At 39.3% G+C, this 13,875-nt stretch overlaps 1 protein-coding gene across 8 annotated transcripts in view; it reads right to left on the reverse strand.

The window, feature by feature from the left end:
* Positions 1–11,815: 11,815 nt before the first annotated feature.
* The window catches only part of MYO1B (myosin IB), a 182,898-nt gene continuing 180,838 nt past the window's right edge, over positions 11,816–13,875 (reverse strand). For all 8 annotated transcript variants that reach the window (XM_057744587.1, XM_057744589.1, XM_057744586.1 and 5 more), the window contains one exon: positions 11,816–13,133. In XM_057744587.1, coding sequence (XP_057600570.1) covers positions 13,010–13,133 — 124 coding nt within the window. In that variant the 3' untranslated portion in view covers positions 11,816–13,009. The remainder of the gene's footprint in view (positions 13,134–13,875) is intronic.

Raw genomic sequence — 13,875 nt, forward strand, 5'->3', positions numbered from 1 at the left:
AGAGTTACTTTGCCATGATTAGCACACTTTTTTTTTTGGCTCAAAAATGCCATGAAGATGAAGAAGAAATATAATTCTCCTGAGAAAACTGAAAGGCTAAAGGACAAGAAGGAAGAAGATCATAAAGTGTGCAAGCAGAAAAGAATGAACTTTCCAGAGATGCAGTGAACCAAGCTGAGAGAATGGAAAGACAGAGATGGAGCACAGCACCCTTAGGAGAAGGTACCGTAAAAGGAAGGAAGGAATTGTGGGGAGGTGATGTCCTCCCCATGCACAAAGCGATGCTATCCAGAGCTGGTCAATGGGAGTGGCATGCTAGGGGGATGAGGGAGCTAAAATGACACGTCAATCAAACACACAAGATGTTTTGTCCTTAGGAAGTTCCTATTTCGTCCTTCTGAAAAGTTAATTTTATGATTTAGACAAATAACTTTTGATTTAATAAAATTATCTTTATAATTGAGCTCTAGAAGACTAATTGGAAGGAGAAATGTAAGGGTATAATTGACACTTTATTAGAGAGTGTGGTAAGGCATCCAAGTCGAACTGCCTCTATACACAGCAATGTTTCCTCCCACTCTTCATCCAGCCTAAACCTCCATTCTTAGCCCTGGTAGCTGTGCCTTGCCTGCTGCTCTGTTCAGACTGCTTGGCCACATCCCTGTCTCCATGACGTCATCATCGGTTCTCCTATCTCTCTCTCCCTTTTGTCCCATCAGTCTGTCAGAATGGCCTACAGCCAACACAGTAGTCCACGCTGCAAAGAGGGATGGAGCATCTTCCTGATGGTATGAAAGGAAGCAACATTTTTCCAGTAGGGAAGAAATTAACAGTGGCTTTTAGGGGCCTGACACCTGGGACTTTGCTGGGTGGAGTATGGTAGATACAGGGCACAGAATGCTATTTTGTTGTTTTGCTTTTTCAAAATTTTAACCCAAGTGTTATGATCTCTGAGGGACAGGACATGTTGTTTTCAAGGGAGGCAGAAAGATGCAGGATTATGTTACAAAATAGTTACAAAAATATCTCCAGTACTTCCTGATTAGATGCATCACAGATAAGGAGATCAGCCTATTTGCAAGATGAGGTTAAAGTTCAAAGAAGCAAATGCATAATAAGGTATTTTTCCTTTTCCTTTTTTTCTTTTTGAGGTATACCCATGTGCATATGGCGTGCACACACGCCTGCTTCAGAGCAGAGGATCCTGGACACCTTCTGTTTTGGAAAACAATTTAGTCACAAGAGGGACGGAATCATACGGTTTCAAAGAATAACATATGTTTGATTATTTTAAATATCCATCTGTCAGTCACAAGCACATGGAAATCTCATGACTGTTAAGAGAGGCCTGAAACTGAAATGCAAATAAGGCTTCCCATGTTTAATAAGTGCCAGAAATAGAAGGAGGAAGAGTCAATACATCAGCTTCTTAGCATCTGAGCCCCAAGGTTTTCAAGGGGAAAAGTAGTAAGCTATTCCCTACAAAACTTAAATGAAGCATAAATGAAACTCTGCAGATGCATTTACTTCTCTTTATGGTCCAAAGCACCAGCTGTGTAGGTTCAAGAGCCATTTGGCGCTCAGGCGGCAGTTGGCCAGGCCGTCTCTCCTCCATCAGCTGCCACTCACACCAGTGCTAAAGGACATACTTAAGATGCTGAAAGCACTGCCCTCTTACTCCATACTTCAGAAGCTGAAAAAATACTTTCAAAACTGTAGCCATTTTTGCTTGTGGAAAACAAACCTGATCATATTATTCTAATTTTCTGCAGTAACAGAATTATTCTATTCGGGGGCCTAGAAAATAAGAGAGGCAACAGAAAAAGTAATAGCCTACTGTTTTTTTTTTTTTTTAAAGAAGAAACGTGCTATGCAGAATATGCACATGAACAACAAAATCTATCCCCAGTGGGATAATACAAATATGTCTTTCTTAGGCATATTCTGAAAAGTTTAGCATGTTTATAAATGTTCTCTCTCATCATTTTACTTTTTAAATTTCTTTCTGATAACTAGTTTTTGTTTCCGATTTTTCTCTAACTGGAAGTGGCTTCAAACACACCAGCTGCTTTAGAAGTACAGAAGTGCCAGGCTGCCGTGTGGAAGCAGCGTGTGTAGCTCTGGGGCTGTGTCTCTGGAGGGCTGCTGACTGCACTGTGTGCAGAGCGCCTAGGGCCGGGACAAGTGCTGTATTCAGGCAAAGAAGAGGAGGGTGTCACCTCTGCTTCTTAAGTGAGGACCGGATGCTGCTGTCATGTTGAAGAGGGTGGACTTCTCCACATCTGCTTCGGAAAAGAACCAAGGTGGAGCATGTCGTCGCAGGTCTCGTACATGAGTTCTCTAATCACGTTTCCACCTGTAACGCAATTTACTGTGGGCCTTTTAATCTTCATCAACGTACTGTCAATTTATCGAAAGTACTGATTCTGAGTCACTAATTTGTTAAGAGAAAATTGTGAGCCAAACTCCCTGGGTATCTTCAGGGCTACACTCCAGTGCCGATAATTTGGGCTCCTGCTTTGCACTTGTCCTGAGGAGATTTAGAGATGGAGGGATTAGAGAGACTGAGATAAGCGAGGAGAGTAACAGGGCAGAGTGAGCGTTAGTGAAGGTTTGTCCTTATAAAAATAAACATGAGCCCAGTGTGTGCTACAGAAGCCTTGGGCTGCGGTGTGTGTCTGTAAACCAGAATTAAGAACGAATGGAGCTGATGACTAGAAGGAGCTTCCACCCTGCTCTAAAAGGCTCTTCCTAAAAGATAAAAGATGTCAGGGCCCCAGGTCTAAGCAGTGCAAATCTCTTCAAACACCCATCATTACTTTGTTTATCAGAGGTTGCAGGCATTGGCTTACTGCAACCTCATGAAACTCAATCTGTTTCCCTGATCCTTCCTATTAAATAAATGGTGTGTTGCAAGCAGCCACATTGTTCTAAGAAAAAAAAAAAATTGAAGTTTCAAGTCTCATACAGACTTAATATTATTACTTTACACATGGTCACTACCAAATAAACGTAAAGTAACAATTTCCCCTAAGAGATATAATACCTAAATGCTCTACGTCTTTTCAGACAGCTTAGGGTATCTATTCGCTCCTCTCTCCTTTGGGGGAAATCAGGAGAGTCTACTCTCGACTTGTCTGAAAAAGCCCCAAATCCAGGAAAGGATCATCTGAGTTAACGTCTGTCTCTGCCTGACACAAAGCACTCTTCCTTGGACAGCTCTATCAGGTCTCCTACAAAAAGTGAGTCCAGGGGGATCAAGTAACAATTTCATGGATGTAGGGAAGATGCAAGCATATTTCTGAAATGGGTGTTCATGCTGCAAGATAGTTGATACTTTTGATATTAAAGATTTGTTTTTAGAATATCCACCATCTTAATTAGCTTAGCGATAGTTCCTATAATACCAGGAAGAATGAATGAAGACCAGGGGAAGACTTATTTAATTATTCATATAAATGTTACTTACGATCGCAAGAGAGAAAATTTCTTTCTGAAATATATGCCTGGGAATTGAGAACAATCCATCTCCCACTTCCTGCCAGAGGGATGGTCTCACACAGTTATTATACAAAGTTACTGGTGGTGGGGAGAGTAGACAGAAGTGGGAATTGAATTATTGTAAATAAATATATTTGGGAAAAGCAGCTTTGAACACTCAATTGTATAACTTGAGTGAACAAGGGCAGTGAAATCTTCATGTTTAAGGGAACTGGAACACTTGGGGGTGAGGTGGGGGGAGGTGGAGGGACAGAGGGTTAGATATGGAGAAGTTGTGTTTCCATCTGCTCTATTTATTGAACAATTATTATGTGCTGGGCCTTGCCAGTTTGGGCTTCTACACTGGGGTTCCATCTTTCCTGAATGTTTTTTGTATTGTGGCACCTTCTACTAATATCTACCACTGTAAATTCATAAATGAAAATGCAGGAGTTTGAGCATCCTTTCCTGATCCAACTAAGGTAGCCTCTGGTGGGGAGTGGAAACACCAGGAGACATGAATTGCAATCTAGTTCTGCCAGAGACCGTAAAACCTTGGACCAATCATTGAATCTCTGGGCCCTGATTTTTATCTGTGACGTAAAGGAATTGGAAGTTACAGATCGTCAGTTCTCAAACTATGGAGGTTTTGCAAGGGGTCCATGAGGCCCCATGACGTTCTGTTGATTGTACTGATGACAGCAAACATATGTAAGCGCACTTTGCAAATGTGCTGAAATATTCTATGATTAAGAAAATGCACATTTACTGAAGTAATGAACTCGCAAAAATTATGTATCTGCCCCATCAGAAGATGTTAAAAGCATGACCATCATCATACTGGCATTCATGAATGAATTAAGAAGGGGTTTTCATACTAGAAGACATTGGGACCCTACACACAATCGAAAATCCATGTATAACTTTTAGTTGGCTCTCCATGTACATGGTTCCTCCGTACCTGTGGTTCAGCACCTAGGGATTTAACCAACTGTGGATTGTGTAGTACTAGAGTATTTGCTATTGAAAAAAAATCTACGTGTAAGTGGACCTGCAAAGTTCAAACCCGTGTTGTTCAAGGGTCAACCGTATAATGAAATACTGAAGTGATTGCCCCAAAGACAAAGTATTCAAAGATGAGTTTGCTTGGGAGGTAAGCGGCAACCATGTGACTAACGATGACTTCTGAGCCATCCAGGATGAGTAGTGCAGATCTGTACCAATTTTCCTAATTAGCCACAAGTGCCCATCAGAAGTGGCATCTTTACACAGGGATATGAATGTTGTGTCTGCATCTGTACACATCAAACCACACTTGTGAAATAAATTGTTTCAAACAAACTTTGTGTGCCTAGTGTGGTTTGGGGGCAGTTCACATGGCATCTTCATCTGTGGGGTTTTTTTTTTTTTTTCTAGTGGAAGGAACAAATTGGTGGGTGGATTTCCTTCCCTTTTTATAATGTGACAGCTCCCAACTGCTTTTCATTTAATGTTACCAGATCCCATTTCTTTTTCAGATCCAAGTCCAACTTGTGCAAGGAAGTAAAGACAGCTGTTACCAAATAGCCTCCAAGATGATCAGAAAGACTAGGTTCCAACAACAGTCATTTCCTGAATCTCTACCTTAATTTGTGTTGAGTATGACCATAATACCCAGACACGAGAACTTCTGCCCCATTTATATTCAAAGCTATAGTAAAGTGAATATGTTTTCCAACAAAAAGACATCTGTGAACATCTTTCTTTTTATTTTTGTTTATAGTCACCCAAATCCTACAAAATAATGCTTAAGATAGAAATTTAAGTTGTCTCCCATTCTGAGTAAATGGTATGCCTGGGCAGCATGAAACTTGTCAAGCCCTTTTTGAACTCGAATGTCAAAAATACCAGTTAGGACATCTGAGTAGAAATGTACTGATTTTCCCCCATCAGAAAGTATTAGGCAGTTTCAGCTGAATAAAATGGTGCTCAGTCCTATCGAATAGACAGTGCTATTTCCCAGGAGCTTCTCTTCTAAAAGCTGTTTTCAAACTTTAGAAAATTCATCTCAGGTCATTTTTAGGGGCTATGTCAAGGAGAATGGGTCTTTCTGATTACTCTGCTTAAATACAACACTATCTCCTTTTAGAAGTTAGAATATATTCTAAGAGGCAACAGAATGGCAATATTACCATATACATCATATGACTGAATAAACATTGAAGATAACCCTGTAGCTGAAGGACTACTCTCAGGTTTCTAAATGGAAGAAAGTTTTATTTGCTGCTATGCAATGCCTCAACAACTCCAACCCTCTCCTTTCTGTGCATGAGCTGAGACCTACACAAACTTCTTCCTTATTTGACTTATAGACATGTGTACCTTTCTGGGAAATGATTATTATTGTTGCATATAAAATTAATATTAAACATGTTGTTCTTTGCCTACAATTTGCCCCTCGTGAAAAAAAAAAAAAAAAAAAAGGATGCACATGCCTCTGCTGCTTCTCTCTGTCAATTAAAGTCTCAACCCCAGGAAAGCTGAGTTTGCAGCGATCATTTTAGAGAAGGCAATTCTGAATTTAACCAGCTCAGAACTGCACACAAGAGAATGGACTGGGTGATTACTAGGAAATGATTTAGAAAAATCATTTTTTTTCTAATTTAAAAAAACATGGGAGTACCAGAGTAGCCAAAGATGTGGACTCTACCTGCAGTACCGCCTGGCCTCATCTACCAACTATTATCACTGCACAAGGTAAGCCATTGTAAGATTGTAAAAATATTGTAGAAGATTGTTAAAGAACTAGAAAAACCCTCAGAGGTCTCTCATTATCTACCACCAAAGAAGTGAATCGAAGAGGAAAACACCTAGACATGAAAGAAAATATTCACATCCACTATGATAATTTTATGAAGACTTTATGGAAAATTGTAAATGGGGATGATTAGTAATATGGTTAGGAACCACTGAGTTAATGGAAAACCAAAATATCACATAAAATTATAAGCTGTTAATTTACTTCAAGGAAACCTTGAATATTTTTCCCATATGATCCCATTAGGAACTCCCATGCCCAATCCCTGTGGCTAGAGAAGGATTAATTTTAGAAGCCCATATTTTTTAGAACTCTTGACTATCGCTACTCAAAATACCTGAAAATGTGTATTTATTAGTTTTAATGCTTTTCCCCCTTCTATCACAAGAGCGTAGGACCTTTAAGAGTTATGAATTTCATTTCTAAATGACTATGTCAACATGTAACAAAGCTATAATAATTGACAGTTTGGTGGACAAAAAGATATACAATCAGTGTAATAGAATAGAGAATAAACAGTGTGGTGGGACAAGGATGACTTTTTCTTTCTTTTTTTTTTATAAATTTATTTATTTATTTATTTTATCGGCTGTGTTGGGTCTTTTTTGCTGTGCACGGGCTTTCTTTTTAGTTGCTGTGAGCAGGGGCTACTCTTTGTTGTGGTACGCGGGCTCCTCATTGCCGTGGCTGCTCTTGTTGCGCAGCATGGGCTCTAGGCACGTGGGCTTCAGTAGTTGCAGCACATGGGCTCAGTAGTTGTGGCCCACGGGCTCTAAAGCGCAGGCTCAATAGTTGTGGCGCACAGGCTTACGGCGCACAGGCTTAGTTGCTCTGTGGCATGTGGGATCTTCCTGGAGCAGGGATCGAACCTGTGTCCCCTGCATTGGCAGGCTGATTCTCAACCACTGCGCCACCGAGGAAGCCCAAGGATGACTTTTTCAATGAAACGTACTGGGTCCACTGGGTATCCACTTGGGAAAAAAAAAAGAATCTTGAATCCCTACCTTACACCACTCAAAAACAAAAACAAACAAAAACTCCAATAAACTAAAGAGCTAAATGTGAAAGGCAAAACAATAAAGCTTCTAAAAGAAGTCACAGGCAAATATATTCATAACCTTGGGTAAGAAAATATTTTGTAAACTGGAAACTAAAAGTACCAACCATAAGTGAAAGAATCAGCAAACTGGACTACACTAAAATGGAATGTCTATTCATCAAAACACACTGGTAAGAGAGTAAAAAGGAAACCAGACTGTGAGAAGATACAGACTAAACACACACATCCGATAAAGGCCCTGTATTCAAAACACAACTTCAGGGGCTTCCTAGGTGGCACAGTGGTTAAGAATCCACCTGCCAATGCAGGGGACACAGGTTCGACTCCTGCTCTAGGAAGATCCCACATGCCTCGGAGCAACTAAACCCATGTGCCACAACTATTGAACCTGTGCTTTAGAGCCCATGAGCCACAACTACTGAGCCCACGTGCTACAACTACTGAAGCCCGCACGTCTAGAGCCAATGCTCCACAACAAGAGAAGCCGTGGTAATGAGGAGCCTGTGCACCACAATGAAGAGTAGCCCCCGCTCACCGTAACTAAAGAAAGCCCGCGCACAGCAAAAAAAGACCCAACGCAGCCAATAAAATAATTAAAAAAAACAAAAACAAAAAAAAAACCCAACTGCAAATCAAAAAGACAGACAACCCCAACAGAGAAAATGGCAAAATACTTGACTAAGCACTTAACAAAAGATGATAAGTAAATGGCCAATATTGAAAAGGAACTTGAGCTCATTAGTCACCAGGAAAATGCAAATTAAAGATCCATCAGAAGGATCAAAATGAAAACGACTGACAACACCAGATGTGGAAAGGTTGTAGAGCAACTGGGACCCCAACGCTGCTGGGGTGTGTGTAACCTGGTACAGATTCTTTGGAAGTCAGGTTGATGGAATCTACTAAAGCTGAACATACGCTTACCCTATGACCCAACAGCTCTATTTCTAGCTATATATCCAGCAGAAATGTGTACAGATATTCACCAGACGACGTGCACAAGAATGCCTGCAGCAGCACTAGGCATAACAGCCAAATGCCCATCAACAGCAACGTGGATTACAAAGGCGCCGTCTACTCACATGAAGTATTACACAGCCAGGAGAACAAACTTTACATGCAATATGAATGAATTTCACAATGACAGATCTTCCTCAGCTTACAATGGGGTTACACTCCTAATAAACCCACTCTAAGCTGAAAGCATCATAAGTCGAAAATGTACTTAACACACCTAGCCTACCAAACATCATAGTGCAGCCTAGACTACCTGTAACGTGCTCAGAACACTTACATTAGCCTACAGTTGGGCAACATCACCTAACACAAAGCCTGGTGTATAATAAAGTGTTGAATGTCTCATGTGATTTACAGAGTACTATACTGAAAGTGAAAAACAGAAGGCTGTATGGGTACAGAATGGTTGTAAGTGTATCAGCTGTTTCCCCTTGTGATCACGTGGCTGGCTGGGAGCTGCACCTGTGGCCGCTGCCCAGTGTCACAAGAGTATCATACCCCGTATCGCTAGCCCAGGAAAAAAATCAAAATCCAAAATCTGAAGTAGTCTGGATAAAAGAGACCAGAAGGAAGGGTATATATTGGATGATTCTATTTATAGGAAGTTAAAAAATAGGCAAAATTAATATATAGTATTCCTAGAAAACAAGAGAAAAGTTACTTTTATAAGGGATTATGCCTGGGATGGAGAAGGGGGCTCCTGGGTGCTATCTTTGCGGTGCTTCTTTTTTGGGTGCTAGTTACATGGATGTGTTCACTTTGTGAAAATTCTCTGATAGGTCCATTTCTGGTTTGCATACATTTCCGATGTGTATGTTGTTAAAAAAAATTTCAAAGGGAATATGCCATATCCATTCATTGGTGAGAGGGAGGGAGGGAGGGAGGGAGGAAGGAAGGAAGGAAGGAAGGAAGGAAGGAAGAAGAAAAAAAAAAGAGAGAAAGAAAGTTGGGATGAGTATAAGTGAAATGACCTAAGAGAGTATTCTTAAAAGTCCTCCTTACCAAAATTAAGTATGAGAGGTAATGAATGTTAACTAAACTTATTGTGATAATCATTTCACAGTAATACACATAGAGCAAATCATTATGTTTTCCACCTAAAACTAAATGTCAATGATATCTCAAAACTGGATTTAAAAAAACCTTAAAAAAATAAGTGAAATGGTAAGGTAGCTGGCTAATCTATTTCTTTCTCTTAGTACTGCCAGGACTTTTGGTGAATATGGAATTAAATTCTGTTCCCAGTTTCCTCCTTAAACGCTGAGAGGCTGAGATTATTTTCCTTACAAAGTTAGATTTTTGCTGAATTTTATGGAACTCAGCAGAGGGATCTGGCCATTATGCCAGCAAAAAAAAAAAAGTTAATGAGGAAGAGATTGTGGTTTATTCTGTACTATGATTAACTCCAGATTTTGAAAATGATCTTCAAACCAAAGAGAACGAAGCAAACAATTCCAAGATTTGGAAGAAAACAACTAAAAAACAGTTTTCTACTGAGTGGCTATTGGAATAGAAGCTGATGAGACCAGAAAGCAAGTGCCAGTGTGTCAAGACCATGGCTTCCTAGGGTTTAGCTAAGCAAACCCTGAGAATGAAAGAACACAGAATGGGAATTGTTAAAATGAGATCCAAAGAAAGAGCCTCTCCAATAATAATATAACTCCTCAACATTAAATCTTCAAACCAACAATGAAAACTCACAGCTGCTTTTCTCACCAGAAGAAAAGAAGAGCAGAACTACCGCCCTTCATTCAGCTGCACTTAATTGTTTCTGTGAATTTGAGTACTGCAGTATTAATGGAAAAACAATGCCCACTTAAAGGCTCTTATAACAATGCCTTTTGACAAAAGCCTAATATAATACACTATTACTGAATTTACCAACAACATATACCATTTCAAAAAGTGCTTGTTATTGAAATATCTCAGGGCCTAAATTACCTTACCTAGTACATGAAAAACAGCATATAAGAAAAACAAAACATCACTGTTGTCTATTATATTTAGCCTCAAAGAATTTTAAACCATGCTGTAATTATCATAATTACACTCAATTACATGAACTTGAGAGTTCTCACTCAGCATATCAATTGAAATGGCATAATAAAACTGCTTATGCTCTTAGATTTTAGCCAAATCTTCAATACTAAGGATGAGCCTGATTCTCAGAAGCCTTGGCCCTGGTGCTTTGCCATTACAGACACACCTCATAACGCCTGGGGTATGAGCAAAGGTATTCAAACTACAGCTGATGGTCTTATATCTGCGCACTGAGTCCAAGTTATTATTCCAAGAGTGTGAAATACAAAACTGTCACCAGTCTTTAGGACAGTAACTTTGCCATGTTCCTTTCTTGTCTTGTGGTAGATGGATGTCAAAGTCAAGGGTAACTGTGTCAACAACACTGCAAACTTGGCAACTACCATGGTCTGATGTTGGATCCTCACTACCTGGTTACTTTTTTCAAGCACAACTAGAAGTCACTCCAGGGGCTGGACAACGAAGTGGTGGTTGGCAACAAGTTAGGGCTGTCACTAGGGTACACAGGAAAGCTAGAGTGCCACCAATACTTGAATTCTCCACTGCAGGAAAGTGGCAGAAATTCAAAGACACAGAAGCATTGGATGCTCCCTGCTGTAGTAGGCCACAGTATAGCACATCAGCAACCTCTAGTCAGGCATGGGGGTGGGTGGGCAGCACAGGCACGTCTGGCCAACAATGCTGTGCCCCGTGAGCTTCTATTCAGGAAACAACCCAATGACGATCAGTAGGGGACTGGATAAACACATCACAGTACATCCACACAATGAAAGACTACATGGTACAAAGAATGCAAAGTGAAAAAGGCAAAGTAAAGAACAATATTTATATTAGCTTTTGTCTATTAAAGCAGGAGGAAGATAAGAATCTCTATTTTTATTTCCTCTTGTAAGCACATGCATAAAGTAAAACCAACTAAAAACAATGGTTAACTTTGCGGGGAGGCACAGGAACTGAGCAGATGGGTGACTGATAGGATGGAGAATTTGTATTATGTATTTTCTTACACTTATTTGTATATTGATCAATGTGAATGCATTACATATTTTTTTAAAACATTTAAAAAAAACACCTCTCAGTTCCAAATTTCGACTCATCTATTTCAGGAATCATCAATCTACCACTTTAGATACATGTTGGAAAAGACTGAAAGAAAGTAATTACATCCTCCACCTGAGCCAATAAACACAAAGGCTTCTGAGAATTTCTTTATGGGAGCAACTTTTTAAAGGACAAAATTAAAAGAAAATCCCCAGAAAATACTTTCAATGAATGCTTCTGGTTTATAAAAGGTAAGTGAAATTCAATTATACAGAGAACACATAATGTTTGGATTGTAAAGCCTTTCTGTGCGACAACAGGTTGACACAAAACATAAGAAAATAGCCTGAAATACAAAAATACAGTTGTGATCCAGGAAATGGCACCAAATTAGAACAGTTTTATTATTTAACATACCAATGTATATACATTATCCTCCCAAATAAGAAACAACTTGATTCCAAAGTTTAAAATGTAGTTTCCAAAATGAATCCCTATTGTAAATTTTGGGGGGAAAAAAGTCCTGCAAATTAACACACACCATTTTGATCCTTGACTGAAATATGCAACCTGTACTAATCACCTCTCTCATATAAAATGTATATTATAAATAAAGCTTTCAAAAAAGATCTTGGATGTTTACTGCACATCGTACAGAATGTGTGCCACCATCTGAAAGGCTTTCAGCTCTTCACTTTATTAGCTGTTTAAAATATTTACTCAAATTTGGGTGAAAACAACACTCTGCAGATATTACCATATCGAGGATCCTATATGATGTTTACCAGAAACAGGACAATATAACCTTACTGGACTGCTTCTGTCACTTTTTCTAAAATAAGAATGACTCTACTGTTAAAAGCAATTACAAGAGACGTGAACAAATTAAAAGTCCTGTTCAAATGTCAGTTTTCTTTTCAAATAGAAACCACATGTAGAGGCATTTTTACCAATCATATATATCTACTTCCTAGGACCAGCCCTTCTTGAAGTACATATTGTTAAAGCTCATACTACAGGGTTCCTAACAAATGCTGTCCATCATCAACAGTTACTGTTTTGGTCTCAACATTTTCAAACTCTCTCAGCCCTGGTAAAGCCAGCACAAACCATTCAGAACGCAATGGCCTTAAAACAAACAAAAAAGGTTCCTAATAAGTTTTCATATCACCTAGTACAGTGCCTAGCACAGAGCAGGCATTCAATAAATAGTTGATGAATGGAGGCACTAGCTTTGAAGACCATTTCCTACACCTAGATGTATTAATGATTTATGAGTAATATGTTGCTTTAGGGCACACAGATCTAACATGATGACTAAACAAAGAACACACACGACATGGCATAGATACTGTTAGTTTCTACAATCCTGTCCCAGGACAGAATGTGTACTTTAAGGGTTAAAACTATTTCAATAGTAAAAATTGATTAGTCAAATATTTTTATTTTGCCAAGGAACTCTAACAGTATTAACCTTTGGCAATTCCCAAACATACAATGAACCCCAAACAAAACAAAACCAAATTGCACTATTACAAAGAAACGAGTCCACGGGAGCAGAGAGTAGGTGCCTGTTAAGGGACAGCGACTTCAAGGAGACGGTTGTTTTTTCGCTTGCACGTTGGGACACTCCCATTTTTCTGGTTGCCCTGAATAAACTTCACGCATACTTTGTCTTGTCTGAACTGCACCAGGAACCTAGGAGGAAAGAATAAGACAAACTGAAGAAAAGTACACACAAATCAGCCGATGATTAGACGAACACCAGCTTTCATGTTTAATGGATATTTACCTTGACAAGTATTCCCCTTTCCATCAGCCCTTCTAGACACAGGATTATACCATTAGGTATTACACTGCATTTTGCTTCCAGCGGCCATCATTTCGCCCTAAGTAAGCTCAAGTTCACTAGCTCATCATGTTCCTACATGGTAAAAAGGGCTGTGAATACTTATTTCCACATTTCAAATGGAAAGATGAACATGCTATCTTCCCATTTTTCTCCATTTCTGCATAGCAACAACATTAAATTATCAACAAATTGAGAAAAGAAAATACAGAATTTCAAGAAAGGGGTCTACAGACACTCCAGACTATTGTCTCCAAATGTTGGATATTTACATACTTCCTACACATCTTTTTTCATATCTACACACTAAATAAATGTTTCAAAATAGCTGTGACCTATGGAATAAAAACAATGAAATCATGAGTCCAACCTGCCAGTTATATTTTTAATATCCATTTAAATACACACACAGAACTATAAAAATGTACAAATCTATCGGTGTACACCTAAAGCCACCTCTTGGCCGACCAGTGGTCTGTGTGGTACCCTGTGGGAAACCATATTCCAGTTCAAATCTTTCCTTTCATGGATCATCAGCAGTCAAGTGCTTGCCGACAAGATCCTGTGTCAGGCTTTCCTACCACAGACATA

The sequence above is a fragment of the Hippopotamus amphibius genome, chromosome 8 (genome assembly GCF_030028045.1).
Source record: "Hippopotamus amphibius kiboko isolate mHipAmp2 chromosome 8, mHipAmp2.hap2, whole genome shotgun sequence".
Taxonomy (NCBI): domain Eukaryota; kingdom Metazoa; phylum Chordata; class Mammalia; order Artiodactyla; family Hippopotamidae; genus Hippopotamus; species Hippopotamus amphibius.